The following is a 17,732-nucleotide window of genomic DNA, read 5'->3' on the forward strand; positions in this document are numbered from 1 at the left end:
ATATGCAACACTTTATTAAGCACTTCATATGTATTTCATAAAATCAAGGACTATAACCCTGACCTAGCTGAGAGAAATCCCAAAGAGAACCAGGTGCACAACTTCACATGCTATATAAAAAAAATTGTCTTACGACTATAAGTCAAGTACAATTTGAGATACATGGGCCAACAACTTTTATGCCCTTAATGCATATTTCTGACTAAACCTTGGAGTGAAATCCAAAGAATTAAACTCATGCACACAATTTCAGCATGCTGAATACTATTCCTAGAAGGTTTCATGACTGTAGGTGAACTGTTTTAAAGATATTGCAATGAAACCGTTTGAGCACTTTGTGTGTATTTTTCACTTAGTCAATGGCCATAACTCTAGACTGGTTGTGTAAAATCCCAAACAGAAAACAATGTGCACATTCTATATAACAATCCCCTAATGTTTTATGACTCTTAATAAAATACTTTTTGAGATAAGTTAATACAAACCTGCATACCCTTAATGCATATTTCTGACTAAATCAAGGGCCTTTACTCTGGTCTGACCTAAAGAAATTCCAAACAAAATCCAAGATGCACAAATTCACATGCTGAATTATATTCCTATTATCTTTCATGACGCTAGCCTACTAGGTGAAATACCTTTTTAAGATATGTGCGACACAAACTTTTATGCGCTTTTATGCATATTTTGTCAAAGATTCATAACTCTTGTCTGGCTAGATGAAATACACAACAAACCCAAGGTACATAACTTCACATGCTGAATTATATTCCTGTAATGTTTCATACTCCTAGGTTAAATACTTTTGAGATTCATGTGACAGAAACATTATGCCCTTTTATGCATATTTTAGATTAAAGTCAAGGGTCATAACTCTGGTCAGGCTATCTGAGATCCCACTTAAACCAATTAAAACACCAGGAGCACAACCATCCTGAGAAACAAGCTTGTTCAGGTTTGACGACTAAAGTCATATATTGTTGAATGTTTCATTGTTGGTATAGAAAAATAAATAACATTATAAAACATAAGAACTTATGTATAATTCTTGTTGGATACGCACAAGTTTTAACTTTTGATCGACTCTGCGGTTAAATACTTTTTTTGATTATAGCATGACATCAAAATTGGTTGGAGATCAGATCGGCCAGACAAGGGAGAACCACTACATACTTATAACTTAATCATATAATCAACTTAAATAACTTCGGTGTTTTATTCTAAATACTCAGCTGACTTTTTAATTTCTTTTGAAAAATGTGATTTTTTAATGTTAATGTTGAGGCAGGTCCCATTTTAAACATAAAGTAAAGAAAAATAATTCATACATCAATATGCACACAAACATGACATCTTAACCTACATTAATCTGTGATGGTCAATGAGTACATAGCGGTGATAAAACTCAAGCATGAAAAATATAACTGAGCCGCGCCATGAGAAAACCAACATAGTGCATCTGCGACCAGCATGGAACCAGACCAGCCTGCGCATCCGCGCAGTCTGGTCAGGATCCATGCTGTTCGCTAATGGTTTTTCTAATTGCAATAGACTTTGAAAGTGAACAGCATGGATCCTGACCAGACTGCGCAGATGCGCAGGCTGGTCTGGATTCATGCTGATCGCAAACACACTACGTTGGTTTTCTCATGGTGCGGCTCATATAAAGTGTATATATCACTGTCAATATAGACAGAACAATAAAAGGAGAAAAAAATACGGCAGTCTGATCAAACACACTTTGAATCTTTTAAAAGTATTCTTACTTTTTATTCATATCAATTTCTTTTTTAGTGCAAAATTTGCAGCAGTGAACTTTATGTAAACATATCAATCTATTAAAAAAGCTTTTTAACAATGCCCGTTGCGGAAAATGTATAAAAGCATGAATTATCATTTTGGTTGACCTCTTAGTTTTCTTATTAGTGCTATGATGCATTAAAGCTAATTTACATTGGTGAAAAGTGACTCTGTTCGTAATTACATGTAATATTATGCTTTCTAATCATTCTAGTTTACAACAACTGTTTACCTTGTACCAAAGTTAACTACCTACTTAAATATGTATGTTCGGCAATTATTTAGCATGCAATTTCACCACCTATATTCATTGGTGTGTTTCTTTGACTAGTAAGTATACTTCTAACGGGACTGAAGTCTGTCACATTTGTACTGATTGGTTCCCTTTCATTTACATCAGTTAATGATTCATCCGCTAATGGGGAACCATTATTTCCATAATTAACAACCCAGCCAAGACCTTTTTCTTGAGCTGCGGCAAGGTAACGCTTCCGTCGATTTATTTTATAAATTCGTAATCTTTCCATTTCTTGATCTTCGTCATCTAGCTTGAATTCCCAGCGTAAACTTTCTTCGCTTCTAATTCTTGCAGCCTCCTCTGCAGCTTTATTTATAGCGCTTTTTTGTGGATCTATTTTCATAGTTTTTTCACGTTCTCGTTTTGTAGCACCACTTGAGGTTGTTTTGGTACCAGTCTTCGTTTTGCCCCTTTGGGAAGCATTTTTAGATTTCACTGACATTGTCGAAAGACTTGTTGATACAGACTGAATTTCATCAAGATTAGAAAACGAAACAGTGTTTTTTCTAAGTACGTGTTCAGAAGTGCTCAGAACACTCGCTGACTGCGTGTGTTTTAAAGTTCCGCTGACTGGTGTGTCGACTGATGACTTTCTTGCGGATATTAGTATTGAGGATTTAGTTTTGTTTGATAAATCATTGTCTGTTGGGTTATTCTGTGTCGGTATGGCGTTGTTTGTTGAGCTAGCTTCTGGCTGAATGGAAGACTTTGCGGACTGTACTGGTGATGGCCTATGTCCGCTGACGGGGGAATCTGTGGAACCCACACCCGAACCTGCCTGGCGACTTAATGAGCAGTCTGACTCTGGTTCTGAAACGAGAAAAAAAAATATAGTTATAAATATATGAGACTCAACAAACCTATTGCCAAGCAATAAAAGTCCCCTACAGGAAGCCGGAAGGGGAGTTTGTCGTATTTACTGCCATTGGGATCACATTTTTTATACTGAAACTTAACTGAAGGACTGGCTTTATACTCTCCAAATAACAAGTCCTGGTATATAAACCAGTTTTCATGAAAATACCTGTATTTCATTTTTTTTTCAATTTAATGCAGGGTCTATCTTTAATAACTGAAAGAACAGATAAACAGACAAAATAAAATGATGTGCATATTCTACATATTGCCATGACCATGTACCAAGTTTCATGAAAATAATTGTCTTGAACCTAAAAGTTATGGCAGGATCTGTGACTCAATGAATTGATTACTTATAAAAGCAAAAGGTAAAATAATTATTTTCATGATTTATAATCTCCACACTTTATTTTGTCAATATAGAAATTGTCACAAAAAAATCTCTTTTACATCTTAAATTATTACAGGATTCACATTTTTGTCAGTTTTTTTTTGTTTTTTGACAATTTGTTGCCTTAGCAACTACATCAATTTTTTTACCATGGAAAAAAAATAGAAGGACATGCACAATAACCATATCATTGCCATTTAAACAATGTACCAAGTTTCCGGGAAAAACATTAAGACACTGTACTAAAAGTGTACTTTTACCATAAGTTCCCCGAAGTGAAACATCAGGTAGCAGACTAATAAAGCTGTCATCAATGTGTGTTATTTATCTAGCCTGGGTATATTCTTTTCTTCAAAGGCATTTCAAATATATATAAATGCTATTAATTAATATGTAGCATACTTATATGCATACAAAAATAGTAAAGTGACAAGTTCATTTCTAAACTAGTCTTTTCTTGACTTTTGACATTGTATCAAACTATATATTTCTGCAAATCGTGATGAAAATTGTATGATGCAAGAGTTCTTTCCATTTTTTTAAATGAGACATGCACTATTTTATGCCAACAAACTGTTAAACAGAATACTGTAATTAGTTTTTTAAAACAAACTTCAACCAGTAGTTTGTCAATCCTTAAAATCCTACACTGGCTAGTTCAATGCCTTTAAACACTCACTATTATTAACAGTTACATGTCTTTGTTTTGATGCATTTACAATAATGTCCCAGTGCTTAAACTTCACATAACTTGGTTAAGCATTGATTTGAACAATTGTTTACTTTTATTTCTTTACAAATGGCATTCTTTTATAAAGGGGGACAACTTAAAAGAGAATATTTTAAGGATAACATGGTGTAATAGGCCTCAGTTTCACCAAAAGTGTACATACAACTTGATAATGTAAGCTTTAAAAATGTCAAACGATAGAAATAAGGTGCAAATTGACAAGTTATATAGTGACAGAAGTTCTCTAAAATTTCCTTTAGATTACCTCCCCTGATAACTTTGGCTTTTTCATGAGTTATCACCCCTGAAAACTAGAAAAAATGATTTTCTCCTTTTCCCTACGGGGAATTTTAAATTTCTTTTTGATATTTGTATCAGAATCATATAATTCAGCTTTCAACCACAAAATTTTCTCAAAACTCAAATTCAGATTCTCATAATCAAAGAAATTATATATTTCCCATAGGCATCAATGTTAACATCAATACCGATTATCTCCCCAAAAAATGAAAAAAAAATTGAAAAATCTCTTGGTGAAAAGTTTTCAATTATGAATGTCTTTAAAGTGACCAAATTTCATTTAAATATTACCATCCAGTTACAACATACGAAATATGGCTATTACTATGTTATCCTGAAGTATCCAAAGGTACAGGACTGTGAGTAAGGTAAAACATGTATTAGACAGGTAGATTGTTGGTAAAAATGTTGTTCCTTTACCAGTCGTTTCTGTGATTTGGTGATATACTGCTAAACCTTAATCAAGTTTTTGTAATACCAGACTACCTGTGGACCAGAAAACCTAATTACTTATGAGTTTTTGTGAAGTACATCATTCTGGGCCAAGTTAAAACTTGTATTTTGTAAATTGTCCCCTGGTATCAAGTATGTACATTTTGCATTAGTTTTGTATCTCTGGGCCCTGCATAAGAACTTGATAATCTAAAAAGTATTTACCAAAATACAATGTTATGGTATGTTTACAATCAATTCAAAACAGACAACTCAATTCCATGTAAACATCTTACCAACGTGGTTTAAAATATTTTCTGTAATATTTTTGTGATTGATTTTTATGTTTACTTAAAGAATAAGGAGATTAAAACTGAAGAAAAGACCTTATAAAAATGAATTTTCATATCACATCTAATTTGAATACTAGCGATATATTAAATTTATTTCTTTTGGAAATAAAATGCTTTGCAAAAATAAATTTTAATAGAATTTTCATGTTTTTTCACACACAGTTTACGCTTTACAAATAGCAAGGATTAATTTACACCCCCTACTTGTTAACGAGATATCAAATATTTACATTGTCGTACAATATCTGTCATGGCTATACTAAGCTATACTAAATGTAGTATTTCAGATTTACATTCAAGATATCAAATGACATGAGGACAAATGCTGATCAATAATTTTTTTATAATCTAAAGACTATTTGATTACAAAATTTACAAACCTTGACTACTTAAAAGATTTGTAATTCGTTCATTCATGCAGTAGTTTGAAATGAGCATTACAATGCAAAATTTAATAAGTTGCAAATTAAATGGACACTGTCAATCATTGAAAGAGCACTGACCACTGCTAAACTGTTATACATGTAGGGTCATTTAGAAATATAATTTCCTTATTTTCTACACTAATATTATAAGTAAATGTTCCTTAACTTTGCATATTTTGATTATTAACTTTTACTCTGCTAAATTACTCAAAATTTTGGCAGTATCATTTGTTATTCGAAGGGGTGTTCACAGAAAATTTTCTGATTGAATAGCAAACAGACTGCAGGCTGATCTTGGTCAGCGGACGTGCAGGCTGATCTTGGTCTGCACTGGTCTCAAAGGCAGAATCACTTGTCACCACAAGGCTAAAGGTGGTCAATCTGATTTTGGTTTAGTAAATTGATTTTTTTGAAACTTTTAACATCTGATCATTAAAATGCTACAGTCTGAGCACTTGATTTGGGCTGCCCAACCAAGATGAGTTTTTTAGCATAAGAATAAATTTGATCAAATACTTCGCCTAAGGAATGGTATGAAGAACAATTTCACTACATGTACATTTGTCACAGATTTGCATTGATAATTATTTGCTAAAATTCATCAGAAATGCAACTTTTTAAAAAAAAAATTATTATCTCTCTTTTGCAAATAAATCTTTCTAACCAAGACAGACTGGAAATAATTATGATGTTTCAAAAAGTTTCATACAGTGGCAATTTGGTTCAGATTGTTGAAATATCCCAATAACAGTTATCAAATAGAAATATATAACAGAAGAATTACCTTATTATGTGACTAACCCTTAGTACAAAACATTATCAGTAAAAAATAATAGAAAAACAGAGTTTTTAACACCAATTTGAGGAATGGGCCAAGGCCTTTGCTGGGAAAAGTGTTGTAAGATATCCAAACTGTTTTACAAGCCTTAGGGGCTTATTTCTCACCTAAACTAGGAACGCATACTCATGGTGAAAAATATGATAATATGACAAAAAAAAAAAAAACAGAAAAAGCACAAATACAAAAATTTAAACAAAAACATTTGGAGGGAAAAATGTAATTTTTCCATGTTTTCTCTCAAATTAATAATTGCATTTCACTTATTATTGTTTCACAAGAAATTTTTTAAAAAAAAGCAGTTTTCATTTGCTCATCTAAATTAGTAATTTCTGAAGCTGAACTCATAATTTCTGGAGCCACTGAAAAGAAAAAACATACTTTTTGCAACTGGACTTAATCATTATCATGCTGTACACAACTTATGATTCTGCCTTTGCAATCAGTGTAGATCACGATCTGCATGCACATCTGTGCAGTCTGATCAAGATCTGCAATAGTTGCCATTCAGTCAGTATCTTTGAGGTAAGCACCCCTTTCAACAGTTATTGGTACTGTCCAAATTGAAAGACGGACAAATTCATTAAACAAATTTTGCAGGGTAAGGGTAAATTTATTACCCTTGTAAAGTAGGAGCAAAATATCCTTTTATAAATCTTTGCAACCTTAAAATGAAACTTCAAAATGTATCAAAAGAATACAAAGATCTCTTACACTAAGCAACTCCTGAGAAAAAGAAATAACTGTGATCAAAAATAAAATGTCACAATTTCTCACTACATTGTATTTCACATCCCCATTGAAAAAGCTGTTACATAATCTGAAATAAATGAGTTTTTTCTTTATGTGTTAACACTAAACATGCATATTTGGTCTCACCACAGTTTAATCCTGTTTATCCAGTTATAAAAACCTTATACAATATCAGCACTTATTTCTTAAGTGTTTTCAATAGGTTTTTAAAACTCTAAATGAATTCAATCATTGTAAAACCATTTAATCCATTATAAATAAGATATGAATTACACAGGTGTTGCAAAAGAGCCAAGTTTTGATATATTCAGATTTACCCGGGCAAGACATGGGCCATTTAAAACATGGTTTCCAATATCTTCATAACTGACCCCTTCTAAGGATAATTGAAAAAGAATATGTTACAGTTTTGTAACCAGAATACAAGAAAGTTGTTTTAGTTCTTGTGGACAATGAAAGGTCTAAACGGAGAAAGATCAATTTTCATATTTCCTTTTCTTTTGAATTTATGTCTTTTTTAAATAGATATTTTGCCAAAAACTTAACTAAAATCCCTTTAATAGTCCTTAATAGACAATAGTTACTTTTCAGTAGCTTGCTTTCTATGCAATGTCTATACATTTTAGTGTCTTATGTGACCAGATTATTGCAGTTCTTCAACAATGTCAGTTTTGGTTTCTTTGCAGGCCAAACGAAGAACTAAATCTGCCCAAAACACAAATAATTAATATACATTTGTATATATCTTAAATGCAGTAAACTGGTAAAAATGTGAGAGAACATCATATAACAAAAACTCTTTTGCTTTAAATTTAATAGTCATTTGATGATATGTAAATAAAAATATAGCTTTAATAAATTTACCAGTATATTATATTATTTTATATTTGATAGGAGCTGTAATCCATCTGAAATGAGAGTAAATTAACTTCGCAAAATGATGTTGAAATGAAACACCGTCATTTAAATGCATAAATAAAAGCTGATATATACTGAAGTTTTGGAAGAAAAGGGACAACATGACTTTCAGCAATTTTTTTCATGAATTATTAAGGAGAAATATTAAGTAATTTCTCCAGCCGGCCTCCACTGGGCCTCAGAAAGTTGTAGCCACTTTTTGAGAGAAACTGCCAAATTGAAGTTGAATTGCTGAAATTTGGCCACATTTTAATAAAAATTCTTGTAGCAACTTTCAAAAATCTATAGCCAGTTCTTTGAATTTGTAGCATTTGGCTACATTGGCGAATGGCAGAGGAGTCCCTGTTCCTCGCTGAAAAATATAACTTTTTTCACTGGAACAGAAGCATAAAACTGGAAAACGTTTGACTGAAACATTTAAAAGACTTGAAATAAAAAGAAAGTCTGTTTTAACCATAAAATAATATATCTTTCACATGAAAAACCAGGCTTTCCATTTTCACTTTTGGGTCACAGGGTTCTCGGAAATGCTTAATTCTGCCTTATTTGTAAACATACTTTTTGGAAAAGGACCCCAAAATATTCCAACCATGATTCCCCAGGACGCATAGAAAAATTGTCGAACACATAGCTTACCGATTATACAAAAGAACTATCTTTTCAGAAGCTATTAATTGGCCTGTCAATCAAAGGCCGAGTTTGCGGTGGCTGCTTTGCGCTCTCAACAAGTCTTAGTAGTATGCGGTGGCTGCTTTGCGCTCTTGACCAATCAGATCATTGTTTTCCAATAACCACATGGTTAATTAAGGTAGTATTGTTTACGTAATAATCAAAACGCAACAAACTTTGATTAATGTGCTAAGTGTGTTGACCAATTTATTTTCATAACACACGGCTGAACTAATGCTTTTTACATTCGCCACAAATTTAGTGTTGGACTAAATGATGACTGAAAATAGCAGTGTTTGCAGGACAGTAACTGGGGAATAAAAATTATTCAAATCACTGCAAGTGACTGGAAAAAATTTCTTTTACAATATCTGGTACACAAAAATAGCTATAACTCCCAACTACTAATTTTTTTTCCAAATTTCAAAACAAAACTCCAAACTTGTTTGCTTCTCAGAAATGCGTAATACAGGATTCAGGTTTCCATCTGTAGTTAATGTATACATGTATATGTCAAGGTGAAACCTATATACAGTTTGCGAGCATTTTCTACTTTTAAAAGCACCTTTTGTTGTTACTGAATTTCAGTTGATTAAAAAGCAATGTATACTAAGATTAATATATCAATCAGACGAAATTCTTATGAGACTGACTTCGATTTAATTGATAAATTGATGAAGGTAATTTTTAACAGAAAGGAAATGACACAATTTTGCCTTTATTTCTTGAGGCAAGGATTAAATAACAGCACACTCACTGCACCGACGTCATAATGTCACAAGATAGTCATTACACAGGCTTAATGGGTAAATTGTTGTTAAAGCCATTTTAAAGATATGAAATAAAAATCTTTAACTAATTCACACAAGATCTTACAGTCTGGATTATCATCTTATTGAGCACTACGAAGACACAACTATAAAATTTTTTATGGACATTGTCCGACAATGATTATTTAAGACATATTTTTAAATATTTTCATTATACTAATATAAATTCCTAAATTTCATAAATGTGATACTGGCTACGAGCAAAAAACGCCATGCTTTAAAAACATATCGGAAAGAACAAGTTATATTGAAGGACCAAAATTACCATACATGATCAGGATTTCCTGTAATTTTATGTTACAGTAACTAATGTGTGCATATACCTTTTGGTTTTTAAATTTCTGTCTTGTTATACTAGCTGTATAACACTATAATAACAGGACCACACATTGTAAGTCTGCCTACATATCCTAAATGTAACATTATTTCAACGAAAAAATGGATAAAACTGTCTTTATTCTTAAAGGTTCTCCTAGGTATGTTAACTACAAGTATTTAAAACAATGCCATGAACAGTAAAAGACACCAAACTTTCTGAAAGTGCTGACACTCTTACTGGAGGGTAGTCCAACAAATTTGACACGATCCTACGAAATAACAAGTTATTTACATGTATCTTATGGGCAATTATGTCACTTGCGACATATGGCAAAATTTTTTATATTGGTGACAGACAGTCTTACCATCAAAACTTCGAAGGTCCGAAATAATGGAGGATAAATCCCAGTACACTGTCATGTAAAGTTATTTCTTTTATCGCTTGCGCATATTGCGGTGTAGATGCAGTAAACGTTTATCGTGTACAGTACACAGAAATACATTTTCACTAGAAAATTCGTACTTTTGGAAAATATTTGATAATTTTTAAATAAATCAATGAGGAATTGAATCCCCTTTTGATACATGTAGGTTTCATTGGAATTTATCTCAAATTTGCTATAAGATCAGCATTTAAACCCAAATTGGCAGTGGTGGCAATTTCATCGGAAATTTCCATCACTATTTTGGTTTTTCGAGTGTTTGCATATCATAAAACAATCTAGTCAAAATAATTCGACGTTCGGATTGTTTTATATTTGTGACGGGCAATCTAAACGTCAAAACTTTGAAGGACCAAAATAATGGAAGTTAAATCACAATACACATGCAGTCATGTAAAGTTATTGGTTTTATATGGCGTGTAAACACACGGTAAACGTTGATCGTGTACAGTACATACAAAGGTTTAATTCACCAGAAAATTTGTAATTTTTGATACTATTTAACAATTTTTACTCAGATTACTGAGAAATGGAATCCCCTTTCGATACATTAAGTTTTATTTTAATTTATGGCCAATTCGTGAAATAATCGGCATTTAAACATATAGCATGTAAAGTGTCGGCACCGATGAAAATTTCATCAGAAGTTGCTTCAACTATTTTGGTATTTTGAGTGTTTGACGCAAGTGGGGATATTGTCCATATGAATAAAATATCTCAATATTTCCTAGGATCACGTCAAATTAGTTGGACTAAAAACAATCCGACTGTAGAATCATTTTTTTAACTAACTGGAGGGGCAGTGCCTTTTCACAGAAAAATCCAAAATACCTCACTTTACAGATAAGCTGTGCTTAATTTCCTAAAGTCAGTTATACCTGTTTGTTCAAGTGCTTGAACCCCTTCCACCTCCAGAATATCCGGACTTTGATCGTTTTTCGTCTTTTTGTTCTTCTTTTTCTTTTTACCAGCTGACTTTTTCGATTTTTCTGTACCCATCTGAATTTTCTTACTGTTTTGTTTTGCACTATTGTTTTTATCCATATCAAAACTGTTGAAACAAACGTGTCGCTTCTTTCTTGTTTTGTGTGGCCGCCATATTGTTTACACCGAACAACACAGAAAAACGTAGCACCGAAATCAATATTTTTTTCACGAGACTGTGTTAGGAATACAAAAATACATTAAAAATAGCAATGTGATAAAATATGGGAATTATTTATTTCATCTCAAGAAAACGAATATCTTTATAATGTCATTTTGAATATGTTTTATTGTTGCTAAGGTAATTAGTTCGCGCACTACTTTCACGGTGAATCATTTTATTTTCGTATACGTGAAATTTAGTGCGCAGCGCGCGAGTTTAAAATGCAGGAATGTGTTGTCAAAGATTTTAGTGACGATGACGATGAGTTGCTGTCTAGGGCAATAGAGAATTGTAAATAGTTTATCGTTTTTGATAACTTTAATATTATTTAATTTCATGACATTGAAGAGAAATGTGTCAGTTTCAGGTTTATCATTAGTTTTCGCTATGACTAGATACCGGAAAGGGCCCTTTCCGCAAAAAGGACTTAACATGATCGGAAAGGGCCTGCCATATGTTTATTACTGGAATTTATTTAATTATTTTTTCATATTTCATTATGACATTATAAAAGAAAATAAATTATGAAAAAAAGTTATCATTTTTTTTATTTTTAAATGAATTATATAGACAAAATACGAGTAACGACTTAAACCGCGCTGATCGGAAAGGGCTTAACATGATCGGAAAGGGCCTGTCACATGTTTATTATTGAAAATTATTTAATTATTACTTCACATTTCATTTAACATATGAAAAAGACAATAATTCAAAATAAAGAAATCATCAATACTCGAATTTTAAATGAATTATAGACAAAACACGGGTCATGACATAAACCGCGCTGATCAGAAAGGGCTTAACATGATAAATGAATTACAAGAGACTTTTAATAATCTACTTTTAGACATCCACATTACTGTATGAATAACAGTCACAAATGATATCATATTCTATATCCTAAAAACTTTGAAGAATGAACAGTTTTCAAATATCTCATATATCGAAAGAAATACTTTTTAATAATTTATTTTATTCTTTATTTGATAAATTAAACATGATACATGAATGTAATTGATACAGATCAACTGAAAGTTTAATTATAACAAATATTCTTGAAATATACTTTTAAAAATTCATTGCCTATCGTTCTGTTTAAAGTACCTTAAGTACCTTATAATTGTTTATAACGAACGGAAACGTTATTCAAGAGTCACCTGTCAATCAACAAGTTGAGTAAACACCGATTGCTATACGTGTCAATCAAAAGGTTAAGGATGTTTTTACGGCTTTTCGTTGTTAAAATAATCTGCCATTGAGTAAATGATGCTTCATTCAAGGCGATTATCTGTCCAGTATAAAGAAATTGTTAGACCGTATTTGTTGCATGTCCTTTGTGTGTGCTTACAAATACACTGATTAATTCATATAATCAATAGGAGTGATAATCCAATCAAACTCTATCAGGACTAATCAGAGGCACGTGTTTGTTACGCCGCATATATTATGTTAATTCTGCTTTGACAATGAACGCAGTAAACGTTTTTGTAATTATATATTAAACATAATATAATTCTTTTGAAAAGTGATTTTTCATAATTTATTTTCTTCTTAATTTATCAAATTAAACATGAAGAAATTATTCAATTAGTTCCAGTAATAAACATACGGACTGTCCTTTCCGATCAGCGCCGTTTATGCACTGATACGTGTTTTGTGTATAATTCATTTAAAAATCGAATACTGACTTTTTTTCTGAATTTATTTTCTGTTTTATTTGTTAAATGAAATATGAAGAAATAATGATGAACTATGGGTAAATAAATAAATGATTTCCAATAATAAACATATAGCAGGCCCTTTCCGATCATGTTAAGCCCTTTTCGATCAGCGTGGTTTATGTACTAACGCATATATTGTCAATGATTCATTTAAAAATAAAAAAAATGTTATATCTTTTTATTTTTCGTAAGTTCTTTAATTTTTTGATTTGATAAAATGAACTATGGGTAAATAAATAAATAATTTCCAATAATAAACATATAGACGGTCTTTTCTGATAATGTTAAGCCCTTTCCGATCAGCGCGCTTTATGTACTGGTACGTATTTTGCCTATAATTAATTTAAAAATCAAAAATTGGTATATTTCTTTGTATGTTCTTTTCTTTTTGATTTGATAACTGAAATATGAAGAAATAAAAAAAAAACAATTTCCAATAATAAACATATTGCAGACCCTTTCTGATCATGTTAAACCCTTTTCGATCAGCGCAGTTTATGTCATGACCCGTATTTTGTCCATAATTCATTTAAAAATCGATATTGATAATTTTTTTATCTTCAATTATTTTATTTTTTATTTCTTGAATGAAATATGAAGAGACAATAAAATAATTTCCAATGATAAACATATAGCAGGCCCTTTCCGATCATTTTAAGCCCTTTCCGATCAGCGCGGTTTATGCTATGACTCGTATTTTGTGTATAATTCATCTAAAAATAACAAATTGATAACTTTTTTCATAATTTATTTTCTTTTATCTATATCATAATGAAATATGAAGAAATAATTAAGTATATCCCAATAATAAACATATGACAGGCCCTTTCCGATCATGTTAGGCCCTTTCCGATCAGATACCACGGAAAGGGCCCTTTCCGGTATCTAGTCATGCCCATTAGTTTTCGCTATGTACAGGTTGGGGAAGGTATTAAATTTAGCTAATTTAGCTTTTTATAACTAATATAGCTATATATGGCTAAAAATTGAACAAAAGAACTGCACGCTTCCATTAATTACTCTTAAACTGTAAATAGGTGCATATTAGTTACTTGCATATCAACTGAAGTTGGCATTTGTAACATTTCAGAGAAATAAAATAAATTATTTACGCAGTGTTCGAAATTCACAGTAGTCCGACAGCCTGTGGCTACCAAATTTCAGCTCGGGCTATCGATTTTCCACAGGTACAAGCCCGACTGGGCTACCGAATTTTCCTCATTTGTTTAAAAAAAACATGCTAATTAAACTAGTACTGCAATGTGGTTTTCCAGACTGAGAAACGCTGATGGAATTATTTGTTTTTGCACTCTTCAAAGACGTAACCGCAGCGCTAATTGGCTGAATACAAACACCTCTAGCGTAACGGATAATTTGATTAGCTTTCACACTTCTCGCGAAAATCTCACAAGTACCTGCAGTAGGCGGAGCTTAAATTATGCTATCAGCGTGTGTGTAAACGTGTATTCAGCACTCGGTATTACATCTTACAAATTGTCAACAGTCCAAGTTGCAGTAATTGGCGAGTGCGGATCCTAAAAAATCGGGCATAACAGTTTAGATTTCGTTTTGGCAAGGAGTGTCATGTCCGATGCTTTTGGACTCTGACGATGCTGGTCTGGACTGGAGTATTTCGAGTTAAAATGTTTAAAAAACATGGCAAACATGTACTGTAATCTCTGTATGTCTTTTTTATTACTTCAAACATGCATAGAGATGTCTGTAAAACAAAATGTTATATGGTGCAAAAGTTATGTATTTTAAGGTGTTAAAGTTCGGGCTAGTGAAATTGGTGTCGGGCTTGGAAAATTTTTAATCTGGTAGCCCAAACGGGCTATTGGATTCAAATCTGAATTTTGTACACTGTTTACGGATGCGTTTTTTCAGAAATAATTCAATTTCTCCTTCCATCACACAAAGTAAATCTGATAAGCACACAAAACAAATTATTTTTTCACAATGTTTCTAATTTTCAGCTCTTCTTTCCTAAGCACTCTTAACACATCTACATTGTATGAAAATATGTTCAGAAAGTTGTCATTTGTGAAAAATCTGTGATATCACACACAGTGTGCGACATTAACGGTAGCCCGATCGCCAATGGCTACGAAAATTTGACTCGGGCAACAGAAAATCGGCAGACCGTAGCCTGTCGGGCTATGAAAAATTCTGAGGAATAAATTTACCAAAAAGATCATTGCAAACATGGGAGCAAAATAGTTGCTTTGAAGCTTCAAACTTCGCTCAAATCCAATCTCTAAGCGAATTCAAGTTGCCCGAATTTTTTTTTGGATGCACACCCGCTAATCTTTTGACAATTTGCACCATGTCATAATGTGCGTTGAATACACATACACACTCGCCGATAGCATAATTTAAGCTCCGCCTACTTCAGGTCAGCGTTCGACACTAACTTTTTTGCCAGGTATCCCGAAGGAATACCTGCTGGGAAATTTAGGAATCCCTGCTGAAAATTAGGAGTCCCTGATAACAAAATGTGGTAAGAACATGAAAAAACTAAAATCTAACAAACACAACTGTTTACAGTACTACATGTATTTTATTTCCACTTTATTTCCATTTTACATCAATGACAACAATAGCTTGTATGACTTTTGCTGTAAAAGAATAATGTCATTTCTGTCCAAGTCCTCTTCCCCCTCATCTTCACTACCATCGCACTCCTCTGCCATTTGTTGTAGTTCGTCTAAATGTATGCCGCCTAGTTCATTCCCCCTTATAACCCCCTTATTTGTAATCATTTTTTTGACATAAAAAAAAATTCCAAAAAGTCTCTCTTAAATAAAAAAAAATTCAAAAAAAAAAAAAAATGTTCCGACCTACCTACCCTAATTTTTTGAGCATGTTACCAGATACAAAGATTTTTTAGGCCTTATTAATGCAACTCCCACAGACTTTATCTAAAACTAGTACATTGGTCATAACAGATTTTCTTAAACATTTCATATTTTAGTTGTTTTATTTTGCACATTGCCTAAAAGTGGGTGGGGTTTAGTGTTTGCATGCTTTTATCATCAGCAAATTCTTCTAAATAAGAGCTGCTTTGGCAACAGTGATCATATTTTTCGTAAATGCAGACGTTTTATTGGCTTTTTATTTTAGTTTGTACTAGAAAAATCTTGTAAGAAATGATAAAAATGTTCGAAAATGTCGGTCTAGAAAACGAGTGACAAATACGAAAAACAAAAGTAACAGTTAAAGTTCTTGAAAAGATAACTGTTTTAACTTTATTTTCTCATCATACCACGTATAATTTCTGCTTATTTAATTTGTTTTGCCCAAACAAAGCCTCGGCAATGATAATAAATTTGTTATAGACCGTAACGGCCGACCGGCTCATGTAATCGTATCGAGCACACAAAATAATGGTACAAACACGATAATCTAAGGCTGCATTGTTTATCAATTAACTTGTAAACATTGATCAATAAACACCTTTGATAATGACAAGGCATATTGTACTAAATACAAACCGCGAGATAAGCACGTGTCATATGGCGCGTGGCGTGACTGACATCTGTCGGTAGCTAATTAACATACGACGCTCCGCCTACTGCTATATTTCCGCTTGTGCCGGCTAACAATATTGAAATTCACTGGGATTTTGATTGACAGGGGGCAGAACTATCGAACTTGGAACGCATCTAAGTAAATTTTCGCGTGTCAAGCCGACGCACATGCCGTAATTTATGCGGGTAAAATACGAGTTTTTCTCGATTTTCGCGGGTCAAAACCCGAGACCTCGGGTCAACTGAACGCCCTGGAAGCCTTAGCAAAAGACCGATGTTTGAGCGAACAAGACTGGGGAATTTCATTTTTTTAGAATCATATTTTATCTGAAAATCAAGAGTCCCGACGGAACACCGAAATTGTGAACTTTAGGATCCCTTGCGGATTTTTGGTGTCCTCGGGATCCCGGGACACCGTTAGTGTCGAACGCTGCAGGTACTTGTGAGATTTTCGCGAGAAGTGTGAAAGCAAATCAAATTATCGGTTTCACCAGAGGCAATTGTAATAGGCCAATCAGCGCCGCGGTTACGTCTTTGACACTTAGCATTTAATTGTCAACACGTGCGAGTCGTTTTCTAAAGAATTGTCAATTACATATGCGATTAATTGGAATTATAGACACAATTATTTGGTATCCATGGTAAAAGAACGGCATGTAAAGTATTAACTTCGTAAAACTAACTTTGATGGATGAATTGATTTGAATACCGGTATGTATTTCTAGGTTTGATACAGTTTACTTTCAGTTTTATTCGAATGAGAAACTGTTCACACAAGTGGTGACTCGGTATAAATGTGTATGGTAAAATGATGTAACTAAGAAAATGAGTGGTCATTGAATCAATTCACAGCGTCGAGGTAGAGATATAAAAATTAATGGAGTCTTCCAACTTCTCCCTAAAGTCTCCCCACTTCTCCTTAAATCTGTTTGAGGGATAATTGACTTCTCCCAAAAAAATAATGGGCCTAGCGAGACC

At 32.8% G+C, this 17,732-nt stretch overlaps 2 protein-coding genes across 2 annotated transcripts in view; one reads left to right on the forward strand and one right to left on the reverse strand.

Moving 5' to 3' along the window:
• Window positions 1-2,017: 2,017 nt before the first annotated feature.
• On the reverse strand, window positions 2,018-11,473 carry LOC123533611 (immunoglobulin A1 protease autotransporter-like). The gene is made up of 2 exons (XM_053519147.1): window positions 11,235-11,473; window positions 2,018-2,908 (listed from the first exon to the last, which is right to left on the reverse strand). The coding sequence occupies exons 1-2, from the start codon at window positions 11,398-11,400 to the stop codon at window positions 2,082-2,084; spliced, it is 993 nt and encodes a 330-aa protein (XP_053375122.1). The 5' UTR covers window positions 11,401-11,473; the 3' UTR covers window positions 2,018-2,081.
• A 208-nt stretch (window positions 11,474-11,681) lies between these two features.
• Window positions 11,682-17,732, forward strand: part of LOC123533610 (exonuclease V-like) — a 46,437-nt gene continuing 40,386 nt past the window's right edge. Inside the window, exon 1 of the mRNA XM_053519146.1 lies at window positions 11,682-11,794. Within this exon, the coding sequence (XP_053375121.1) occupies window positions 11,725-11,794 (70 nt within the window). The 5' untranslated portion in view covers window positions 11,682-11,724. The remainder of the gene's footprint in view (window positions 11,795-17,732) is intronic.

Source organism: Mercenaria mercenaria, chromosome 12 (assembly GCF_021730395.1).
Source record: "Mercenaria mercenaria strain notata chromosome 12, MADL_Memer_1, whole genome shotgun sequence".
Classification (NCBI taxonomy): Eukaryota; Metazoa; Mollusca; class Bivalvia; order Venerida; family Veneridae; genus Mercenaria; species Mercenaria mercenaria.

What these genes read in the sequence shown, in the direction of transcription:
- LOC123533611 (XM_053519147.1), bottom strand. Translation starts at nt 11,400, where the DNA reads ATGGATAAAAACAATAGTGCAAAACAAAACAGTAAGAAAATTCAGATG. An exon ending in TCAAGCACTTGAACAAACAG is followed by an intron (nt 2,909 to 11,234) that starts GTATAACTGACT and finishes TTCTCGTTTCAG; the next exon opens with AACCAGAGTCAGACTGCTCA.